Here is a 12,181-nt window from a genome sequence, read left to right as displayed (position 1 = left end):
CGAACTTACCCATGGCCTGCATTTCTTCTTTTTGTTTCTGGAGTCTTGCCCTTTCCTTTGCCACTTTACTTCTACTTCCTGGAGTATTTTGTTTACTAGCAATCTTGTCCTGGAAAAAGAACACGGCAGCTATGATGGGAAAATATACTGCAGTTCATCACATTCTTTCAAGAGCTGTATAAACAAAGAACAACTGTAGCTTTACTTCACACTGAAGCATACTGCTCCTCAGGCATTTGTCTAATAATGGGAAGACCAAGAAGATTCCCTGCAATTTAATAATTAATAAGTTTAGAGTTCTAGGTTGTGCTAGAATCCTGTGTAATTAGGGACACATTATGTTGTTTTCATTGTGGTTGCAAGCGAAGTTTTAGTTTTAGTGTGCAAGACACCAACTGCACTCTACAGTAGACATACTGGAAAACTAATTTTCTGCTACTTTCATTGATGGTAGAACCCTCTCACATGCATTTATCTGTACTCCTTTTTCCACCACCTGTTGAAATTAAAAGGCTAAATATCATGCTTGCTCTCTGCTGATGTCCCCAAATGTAAGACAAGATCTATTTTTATGCCAGATATAAAAGAGATCATAAATTTCCCCAATTCATTTTCAAGACAGAAGACGTTCACTTTTTGTCATTACTTACACGACTAATAGATATCCTCTTTGGAGGCCTCCCTCGCCTTTTGTTTGCAGGACCGAAGATAAATGTAGGTGGGTCATCAGAGAAGAAGTACGAGAAATCTTGTTCTGCTATCTTGTATTTTGCAACTGACATTGCCTTAATACAGGAATATGAAAGTATAGATATTTGTTATGAAGTTACATAATTAGGAAACCATGCTTTCAGAAAGACAATAAAAGTAACTAGATGAATATTTGTTAGTTCAAGGGGAAAAACAAACAAACATTCTCTTTTACAATGGTTCAAATGCAGAATTAATCCAGCAAAAATAGAGAGAGATTAATAAGAGATTGAGATCTCAAACTATCTTGCAGCTCCCACTGAATGTAATGGGAATAGTGCATGTGTTCCTGAAGGCAGAACGTGGCCCCAACATAATGTACATGCAGACTTTAAAATTAGAAATTCATTTTGAACTAACTTTAAACAAATGTGTGTTTCTCATATGTCTCTGCCAAGACTGGAATTCAGAGATGAGAGTCTGATAGGGTGACCAGATAGCAAGTGTAAAAAATAGGGTAAAAGGTAATAATTGGAGATATACCAATCTCCTAGAACTGGAAGGGACCTTGAAAGGTCATCTAGTCAAGCCCCTGCCTTCACTAGCAGGACCAATTTTTGCCCCAGATCCCTAAGTGGCCTCCTCAAGGATTGAACTCACAACAAACCACTGAGCTACGCAGAGGGTGGGGGTGGGGTAAATAGGCACTTATATAAGAAAAGGCCCCAAATATCTGGACTGTCCCTATAAAATCAGGACATCTGGTCACTCTAGAGTCTAACCCTCACTCTGGTTCCTTTACATCACATAAAAGGGCTTGAGCAGTGTAAAAAGGCTCTAAAACCCATGTGTGTCCAGGAGAGGATTCACCCAGCACAGGCACAGCAGAAGACAGCAATTAGGCTATCTTCCAAGGACCTCTTGCAAGTAAAGGTATGTGTAGGGCTGGAAGTACTGTATCCAGAGTGGGATCAGCACAGCACTGCAGATTCTGGGCAGTGCTACAGGAAGGAAAAAGGGCAGGCTAGAAAATTGCCATAACTTAGACAGCCAGCCTTCGGTGCCTAAATTACATGGAGGGCCTCTTCAGCCATGGAAGAGCACAGGATTGGAAGGTGGCCTTAGCCCCCTGTCCTCTGTACTGTGAATTCCACGTTGCACATCTCAGACACAGCGCACAGAATCTCACAGCAAACCTTTAGAGTTCTGAATTTTACCAGGGGCTTTGGTCCCCCTGCCCAGGTGGTGGGGCTCAGGTGGGCTCAGGCTTCAGTCCCCCCGCCTGGGGTCATGTAGTAATGTTTGTTGTCAGAAGGGGATCACAGTGCAATGAAGTTTGAGAACCCCTGATCTAGGGCCTGATCCAAAGCCCACTGATGTCAATTGGACTCCTGCACACACATAGGTCTCATTAATGTTACAGATTTAGGGTTTGTCTTTACTGCATAATTAACTAGATCTGTAACTTGAGTTTTGGTCCTAATCCAACTCCAGTCCACACATTAAATTCTGTAGCTCAAATTAAGGGTTGCTTTAAACTTGAGCTAGTTGGCCTGCCAGGGAGGGGGAAAGAAACTGGAGGGCTGCTCACAACAGAGGTAATTAAACTGCTGCATCCCTAGTACATAAATTACAACAGCTCATCAACTGCTAACCCAATCACTCTGCTAATCTAAACACACTGCATAGTTTGAGAGTTGTTTCAGCATAGTCGCTCTCAGGCCCTATCTACACTGGTACATTTCTGCACAGTAAAGCAGCTTTCTGCACTGTAACTCCCGAGGTGTACACACTGCCAAGCCACTTAGTACGCACAAACTGCTCAGTTGTAGCGCTCTTAAAAAAAAAAAAAAAAACACACACCACACCCCCCACCCCAACGAGAGACAGAGCTTTCTGCGCCGGGGGCTACAGCACTGCGGTGCCAGTGTAGACACCATGCAATTACAGTACTGTGATTGGCTTCCCAGAGGTGTCCCACAATGCCTGTTCTCACCTCTCTACTGTCCTGTCCTCAGGTGACCAACCGTCATCCCCACCTCTTACATTCCTTTGCAAATTTGAAAGTCTCCTGCCTGTTTGCTCGGTGATGTGTGCAGTGGTCTCAGTTAGGGTGACCAGACAGCAAGTATGAAAAATCGGGACAGGGGTGGGAGGTAATAGGAGCCTATATAAGAAAAAGACCCCAAAATCGCAACCATCCCTATAAAATCGGGACATCTGGTCACCCTAGTCTCAGTGCATCTTTCCAAATGGCCATGCCTGATTCATGCACCAGGTGATCGATACCCTGGTTGGAGTGATGCCGAGCTGCTGGACCTCATCGGCATTTGGGGAGAGGAGGCTGTGCAGTCCTAGCTGCACTCCAGCTGTAGGAATTATGATACCTACGGACAGATTTCACGATGCATGACAGAAAGGGGCCATGACTGGGTCACGTTGCAGTGTAGGGTAAAAGTGAAGGAGCTGCGGTGCTGCGCCCACAAGCTGCCGGTTCTACAAGAGCTGGACGTGATACTCAGTGGCAACCCCACCTCCACTGCAAAGGCCTCTGTGGATACTTTGTTGGCTCACGCGCCAGTCGAGAGTGGACCGAGCCAGGAGGAGGAAATCTTGGATGAAGTTGGGGAGGGAGAACCAGAGGCAGAGAATGACTCGGAGGCCAGAGATGCATGCAGTCAGGAGCTCTTTTCTACCCTGGAAGAGCCTAGCCAGTCACAGCAGTCGGATCTTGGCAAAGTGTAAACAGGAGAGGAGGCCCCTGGTAAGTGGATCTGATTTTGGGAATTGCTGAAGTGAGTTGTAGGAGGCAGGAGGGTTGCAGAAAGCAGGCTTATCTCCCACCACATGCCTAGTCTGAGCAACGGAACAGGCTGTTGATAAACTCCCTCACTTCACATGAATCTCCCTCAGAGATCTCCAGGAAACTCTCGTGTAGATACTGGACAATCTGCTGCCGCAGGTTCCTCAGCAGAGCTGCTTTGTTTCTTGTCCCATTAATGGTAACTTTCCCGTCATGGGGGGGGGGGGGGGGGAAAGAGAGAGAGATAGACAACATTGCTGCACACAGGCTAGCCCGCATAGGGACCAGGGCAGAAGCTGCCGGCTTGGAGAAGACCCTTCCTTGATTCCCTGCTCACCCTCAGCAGCGAGATATCGTCCATAATGATCACATCCTGTGGAAAGTGTGGGGACAGGAATGATTATCAGGCCCCCCCCTACAGTGTTGGCTCTCACCAAGAGCCACGTGCCCAGTGTACAGCAGGGTCCAGGAAGAGTGATTTACCCTGCCCCTGCAGCTACTCACCATTTAAGGGGGCTTGTGGCTCATGTGTGCTTGCCTGGGGTCAGCCAGCTAGTGATAGATGTGTGAGTACTGGCTGTGTTTTAAAGCACTAAATCAGTGTTGTTTGTGTTGCAAACAATACTGCTTCTGTAAAATGTTGCATTTAAACATCACAGAGATGACCTTTGGAGCCCAGCCTCCCTCTTTGTTATCAGTGGTGGAACAGCTGCGCAGAATTAGAAAGCGGCCAAGGAGGACTTTCTCCATGAGGTTATGATGCACTCTGCCGCCGAGAAACAGGAACTGAAGGAGTGGCAGGACAGCAAGAAGAGGGACAGAAAGGAGAATGTGACACAGTAGGAAGAAGCCACGAAGGGGCTCTAAATGTTATGGAGCGCCAAGTGGACACACTCCAGGCAATACTAGCACTGCAAACCAAGTAGCTCCGCACCCGCCCTCCCCTGCAGCCGCTGTTGCCAAACTCTTTCCTATGTGCCCTCCACACACTGCCAACACACAGTTATCAATCTCCTGGCTGCACTCTCTACCCACAGCATTCCACTCCTCCCTCCTCACAGTCCAGCACTGTGGACTCCCACTACCCACTGCACTCAACACCCATCCATCTGCAGTTTGGCCCTGCTGAAGTACAGCACCAGCTGCACTGTACTCCAAAGTGGAAGGCTGGGTATGATCCCTGGGACATGCACAAATCTGTAGCTGTCCTGGAACCCCTCCTCCTCTTGAGACCTTCCCCTAGATCCTATTCCCTCTTCCTGCTGATGAATGTTTTCATTTGACTCTCTCCTCTGGTTGCTGTCTTTTAATAAAAGAATTGTGTTGGTTTGAAAGCAATCTTTATTCTATAAAGTGAAAGCAAAAAGAGCACTGCAAAGCAACATACAATAATATTAGGCCCCCTTCTTGCCTCATGTGCACCAATCACCTCCTAGCATTACAAGAACTGCACTCCCGAGCACAGCAATAAATATTAGCGACTTTCAGCGTCAAATTGCTGCCTCAAGGCATTCCTGAGCCTTATGGCCCCGCGCTGTGCCCCTCTAATAGCCCTGGTCTCTGGCTGTTCAAACTCAGCCTCCAAGCGCTGAGTCTCTGCGGTCCAGCCCTGAGTGAAGCTTTCACCCTTCCCTTCACAAATATTATGGAGAGTACAGCACGCAGTTATAAGCATAGGAATATTGTCATCGGCAAGGTCCAGCTTCCCATACAGGCATCACCAGCGGGCTTTTAAAACAGCCAAATCACACTTAACAGTCATTCTGCACTTGCTCAGCCTGTTGTCGCATTGCTCCTTACTGCTGTCAAGTTGCCTTGTGTATGGCTTCATAAGCCATGGCATTAAGGGGTAGGCGGGGTCTCCCAGGATCACATTTCGACTTCCCCTACGTTGATCTTCTGGTCTGGGAAGATAGTCCCTGCTTGCAACTTCTTGAACAGGCCAGTGTTCCAAAGATGTGTGCATCATGCACCTTTCCAGACCAGCCTGCGTTAATGTCTGTGAAACGCCCATGGTGATCCACAAGCACCTGGAGAACCACTGAGAAATACCCCTTCTGATTAATGTATTCAGTGGCTAGGTGGTCTGGTGCCAGAATTGGAATGTGCGTGTCATCTATCGCCCCTCCACAGTTAGGGAAGCCAATTTGTGCAAAGCCATCCACAATGTCATGCACATTGCCCAGAGTCACGGTCTTTCGGAGCAGGATGCGATTAATGGCCCTGCACGCTTCCATCAACATGAGTCCAACGGTCGACTTTCCCACTCCGAACTGCTTAGCGACTGATCGGTAGCAGTCTAGAGTAGCCAGCTTCCACAGTGCAATCGCCACACGCTTCTCCAGCAACAGGGCAGCTCTCATTCTCGTGTCCTTGTGCCGCAGGACTGGGGCGAGCTCGTCACATAGTCCAATGAATGTGGCTTTCCTCATGTGAAAGTTCTGCAGCCACTGCCTGTCATCCCAGACATGAATCACAATGTGATCCCACCACTCAGTGCTTGTTTCCCAAGCCCAAAAGCAGTGCTCCATTGTGGTCAGCACCTCCGTGAATCCCAGAAACAATCTTGTGTCACAGCTACTACGTAGAGTGAGATCAATGTCAAACTCCTCTTGCTTTTGTAGTTTAAGGCCAAAGTGTTGGTCAGAGTGAGCAGCATACTGGTCAGCAGTTCGGAATCCATTCCTGCAGATCGAAGAGGCAGGGCATGCAGTACACAAACCGTTGAAAGATGGCCCCAAGTGCAGACAGAAGCACAGGGATTCCTGGGATGTCAAGCAATGCATCACAGGGCTTTGGGACAGGACCCAGGATGCCCCACAACCTCCTCTGCCTCCCCACAAGTCTTAGCGGCAAAAGAGAAAGAGGTGCTCTGTGGGATAGCTGCCCAGAGTGCACCACTCCGAATAGCGTGGCAAGTGTGAACACACTACTGCGCAGGCAGCTGTCAGTGTGACCACACAACAGTGGTTTTCCTTCTGCACTCTCTGAGCGGCACAGTAACTTTGCCAGTGTAGACGTGACCTCACTCGAGCGAGTTTATTTCAAGTGGGATAACGCAAGTGTATTAACTCGAACTGTTGCAGTAAAGACGAGCCCTGGATCATTTTATCTGAAGAGAAACAGGATTACAGTAGAGCGGGGGTTCTCAAACTGGGGGTCAGAACCTCTCAGGGGGTTGCGACGTCATTATATGGGCCGATGCGGGGGGGGGGAGGGAGGTCGAAAGCTGTCAGCCTCTACCCCAAACCCCACTTGCCTCCAGCATTTATAATGGTGTTAAATATATTAAGAAGTGTGTTTAATTTATATGGGGGGGTCGCACTCAGAGGCTTGCGATGTGAAAGGGGTCGCCCGTAAAGAAAAAACGTTTGAGACCCACTGCAGTAGAGTGACACTAGCTTATTGTGCCATGTCTTACTCATTGAATTTTGTATAGCTTAAAGAACACACCAGATATATAGTTTGGCTGATAAAAGCAGAAAACCTGCTAAAAATTTCACCTACTTATAATAAATAATGATACTTTATAATGAGAGCAGCTAACTTTTTCAGTAAAAAAGTCTAAGAAGAGGAAATATGTGAGGTCATATAATCATATTTCTAGATGACAATGCTCTCTCTCTTCTACAAACAATTTAACCACTTATTTACCTTAGCTCTAATGACTCCATCATGTGGTTCACAGTGTTGTTTCAAAAAAAGTTTAAGTCTATCACGAGAAAAGAGATGTTTCCTCCGGCTATGGTGTGTTTAAAAAAAAAAAAAAGAAAGAAAGAAAAAGAAAAAAGAGCAACATTACCAACTAAAGTCAATCTACATTCACTTATAACGAATGTAAATTTACAGATCACACAGAAACAGTGTGTCATATGATTTCTGCTTTCTGTTATTTTCTCAGTAAAGTTTTAATTTAGTATTTTCTTAGACAACTATTGTTCTCAACAACCTTAATGAGAATCAAGATTTCCACATCAAAAAAGTTTAATTACTGTACCCAAAATATTATTTTAGATATCCAGACTTTGACTTTTGTTTTAAATCCAGGGAAATCCTATCACTTAAAATGTGTGTCTATACAGAGAGTAAGAGATTTCATACAATTGTGTACACACACGCACAAAAAAATCTCTGTATCACTGACTCTGTAGCTCTCCCAATATTAAACAAAAACAATAATATAAGTTATTTGTTCTGCAATGGCATCTAGAGGTCCCATCCAAGACAGGGGCCCCATTGTGCTAGGCACTATAAAATCTCATCAACAAGAGACAACGCCTTCCCTGAAGATTTATTTACCATCTAAATAGACAAGAGAGACAGTGAGATAAAAGAAATATTAATATTCTCATTTCACAGATGGGGAAGTGAGGAACAAAGGCCCTAATTCAGCAAAGCACTTAAAGTATGTGTTTATGTCCATCCTTTACAATTAAGCATGTGCTTAAGTGCTTGCTGAACAGAAAGAGACTACTGCGTCAGAGACAAAGAAATTAAATGACTTGCCCAGTGTCACAAGAAGTCTGTGACACAACTAGCAATTGAACCCAGATGTCTCAAGTGACAGCCCAGTGTTTTAGCCACAAGACCATGCCTTCCATTCTTAAGCCTGAGTATTCTTTTTCTTATTGCACCTATTTCTGATGCTATTAGAGATTGATTACAGTACAAACAATTTAGTTCCAGAATGAGTCTGTGTTAATACATCAAATACCACTAGAATCACTCAGATCACACACACTATGGAAGTTGATGCACAGTTTACTCTTTAAAAAAGAAAACAAAAAAAAGATTTTATTTTAAAAAAAAACTATCACAGTTTGTTAGAGTGAGGTTATTAAAAACTTTCAATTTTAAAAAGAGCAACAATTACATCCTGTCAAAATGTCAATCGCTTAAAAACGACTGCAGAACTCAGCTCCCCAGTTTCAAACTATTTAAAGTCAATATAGCTAAAATGTACACAGTTTACAATACAAATACTACAGAAGACCTGTGGGACACAGAATGTTTGGCTTCAGTATTTCTAATTGAGTGTTGAATACATAGTAAAACAGGGGTCGGCATCCTCTGGCACATGGCTCACCAGGGTAGAGCACCCTGGCAGCCCGGGCCAGTTTGTTTACCCACACATCCCTCACCCGCGCCGCTTCCCGACACCCCCATTGGCCTGGGACGGCGAACCACAGCCAGTGGGAGCCGCAGTTGGCCGAACCTGCCGACACGGCAGGTAAACAAACTGGCCCAGCCTGCCAGGGTGCTTACCCTGGCGAGCCGCGTGCCAGAGGCTGCCGACCCCTGTAGTAAACCCAAGTGTTATTTTGATCAGACATAATCTTCCCATGAACCATATACTCATAGTGAAGACAATACAGTGAGTAATTCCAGCACAGTGCAATTCTAATTTACATACAAGGACAATATGACAAAACAGTAATTTTTACCTTATCTGAGATGCTTTTACAGTAACAGATTCATATAGTTCTTTTTTAATAGGCTGGACTTTATACTTGAACAAGGAGGGATCAATTAATGCTTTTTTCTTCCTAAAAAGTAAAATAAAATGATGAAGTATTTTGAACACACACACAAAAAAAATCACATTTCTAAACAGATTTTTGGAACACTGATCTTAAAAGTAATTATATTTATCAACAGAACATGCCCCTGGAAAGTACATTAGCACATACAGTGGCACCCATAACTTCCATTGATGCCAATCAACTCATTGACTTCTAAACAAAATAATAAAAATGCCAAATACATGTGTACTTGCATTTAGTTTTAAAATCAGACAGAACAAGATAGTCTAATAAAGAAATATTTTATAATTTAATTCCATACCCCAAAGTTCATGCTCTTACCATCAGCTACTGGCATGAATCAAGCAAAGAGGAGGAAAACAGCCATACGGCTGTAATAACTAAAATGCAACACTTTAAAGGACCAGTCTAGGAGGATGAATACTCTAGCTGGCAACATTTTGAAAGGAAGAGGCTTCACAAGACAATGCATTACTTCCTCAACTTTTTGGAAAAAACTGATTGACAAAAAGATAGACAATGTATGCTATCATGACTAAGAATCATGTCTTATGACAAATTAGTACAGTAGATTCAGCATATTTTCCTTATGAAGGCTTATGTATTTTTCCATCACCAGGGAACCTAGAAATCAGTTTCCCATGGAAAACTGCAGAATTTGTTTTTATAAAGAATCTTTAGATTTTACATTTTGTGAAAAAATAAAACCAGATATTAACTGAATAAATGACACTGGTACTTTCAGTAAAATTTAATGTGCACAACCGCTCCCTCTTCTCATTGATTTTTGAATGCACTTTAAATTTACAGTGGAACCACGTTTATCCGATCTAATTGTGACCAGGGCCAGATTGGATAATCAAATACTGGGAGAATCAGCAAAGAGCTTTCTATCTCTTATTTTAAGATGAAGGGAGGGGCTCAGGCATGCAACCCCAAGCAGCGGTGACAGTTGGAGCCCCTGCCACCCAGAGGCTGACCACCCGAGCCCAGCCCAGTTAGGCTGGTGGTTTGATTAATACGGAGAGCCAGATAATGGTGGCTTGGATAAACAGGGTTCTACCGTATATCAATAAAACTGTGTTCAACTGATACCTATAAATATTGTGGCTAGGGAAACTAAAGTTCAGCGTTTCATTTCAATCGTGGAAAACTGCAGATTTTTATGGGTTTTTTTATTTGACAAAATTTTGGTTCATCACAGAAAACTAGGATCCCTGTTTATCACCAAGATGAAGATGCTTTCGTGTGCCTGTGTTTGTGAGGCTAAGCATCACTAAAACACATCTAAGTCAATATTTTAACATTATTTTATTGTATTAAAAAATTAGACATTCTGTGCTTTAAATAGAATGATAATGGTACTATTTATATACAAAAAACATACAACAATGAAACTAAGTGGTGTGAAGTTATGATTTTATTTTGTTTCAACTATCTTGTGTTTTATTATTAAATAATAATACTGAGCTCTCATATAGTGCTTTTCATCCATAATTTCAAAGTGCTACTGCTTTAGCAGGCACAAGACTAGACAATTCAAAATTAATATTGGATCTGGATGGGAATATAAATTACACGGAAGGACTGGTATCTTTTCGCCAATACACTGTAATGCTATTCATAAAACGCTTGAAGATGGACTCTATTGCCCATTGTAGCTTGCGTTTCGTTTACCATTCTTGAAACTATTTTATTTCCTAGAGGAACACATCCAAGAGATTTTTGGAATCGTATATAAGGCTTACACAGATATGAGATTTGCCCCAGCGTTCTGATTCATACACACGGGTCTGCCTGGTGGATATATACAAGATACAGATGCACAATTGGGCAAATTTTACAAAAAAACCCCAAACCAATGAACAGCCCTATAAGACGGAGCCAGTGTCCTCTGAACATGAGAAACAAGGGTCTCTTACCCAGATTTAGGATGCATCTCTTTTTAGAACAAAAAACACCCCTTGTTAAGCAACTTTTTTCTGAAGGAGTTGCTTATAATGGTCAAATGATTTCCCAGCTGGTAAAGTCTTAAATCCAGATTGTTTCTTGAGAGTTTTGTTTGATTTAAATATACACACCCCTATCTCAAAGGAGGTATTAGCCTTGCTCATAGCACCGTATATGTTGGACTTGTGAACTAGCACTCTTATCCAAATTCTCGGAAATGCATAATATCTGTTGAAGTGTGGAGGTTTGAAACTACTAAAATCATACAGACCATACTTTCAAATAAAAATTTTTGTAATTAAAAAACCAAATCAAACCAAATCACTTACATCTAGACTGCTATGGCTAATTAAGAAGTCAATAAATCCCCAATTTAAACAAGATTTTAAAAAGTACTAACATTGTACTGATATATTGTTTGAAATTTATTAAATATAGTTCAGTCAGGATAGCACTAAAGGACCCTTTCATTTTCTTTTGATTGTATGAAGATAATTTTGGAGAGAGTGAGTTTACTAAGATTGGATGTGTCACATCTTGAAGACTTTCATATAAGATCAGGTCTTCCACATTTAGATTAATCTTCTATAATCTGAAGATAAGAAAACTAAAACAACAAATATTTGTATTAGAGTGTTACCTACATATGAATTATGAACAGGCTAATTTCCCCACCATACATCATCATATTTGGGAACCTTCTCAGTCTAACATCCGGCAGAAAACAAAATCAATCAGAATAAGCAGCATTAAGACTGTTTTCTAAACTCCTTTATCCATTTTAAATAGGTTCACAGTCCCAACACCCAATGTAACTGAAAACTAGAGTAAGGAATAGTTTTTCCCTATATGACTCTGAAATTTTTGTAACCCTGACCCATATCGGGGGACTGGGACAAGGAAATAAAGATCAATCTCACACATTTATTCCACTAACATATATATTGGGGTGAATAGGCTGAGTCCCTATCCAGTCCTCAACAGATCATAAAAACCCTGAGCTAATTTTCAAACTTACCCCCTTCTGGTGTATAGCTTTAGTAGAAACTCAAAAACAATAAAAACACAACAAACTCTTAGCCTTAGCTTCCTCTTCAAGTGTAGGTATTCCTAGGGTTTTCCTCTCAAATATCCTCAATCTTAGGCTTCCTCTAGTCCAAAGAAACACCTCCTTTAGATCCTGTCTGGAGATAAT

The 12,181-nt window shown here is 42.6% G+C and overlaps 1 protein-coding gene across 4 annotated transcripts in view; it reads right to left on the bottom strand.

Annotated features, from left to right (window-relative positions):
* Positions 1-12,181, bottom strand: part of BAZ1A (bromodomain adjacent to zinc finger domain 1A) — a 111,249-nt gene that overhangs the window by 62,752 nt on the left and 36,316 nt on the right. For all 4 annotated transcript variants that reach the window (XM_045013519.1, XM_045013520.1, XM_045013521.1 and 1 more), the window contains 4 exons: positions 8,938-9,039; positions 7,148-7,235; positions 651-785; positions 10-109 (listed from right to left, as the gene is read on the bottom strand). In XM_045013519.1, the coding sequence (XP_044869454.1) occupies positions 10-109; positions 651-785; positions 7,148-7,235; positions 8,938-9,039 (425 nt within the window). The remainder of the gene's footprint in view (positions 1-9; positions 110-650; positions 786-7,147; positions 7,236-8,937; positions 9,040-12,181) is intronic.

Source organism: Mauremys mutica, chromosome 4, assembly GCF_020497125.1.
Source record: "Mauremys mutica isolate MM-2020 ecotype Southern chromosome 4, ASM2049712v1, whole genome shotgun sequence".
NCBI lineage: Eukaryota > Metazoa > Chordata > Testudines > Geoemydidae > Mauremys > Mauremys mutica.
This window is presented reverse-complemented; position numbering and strand designations above follow the sequence as displayed.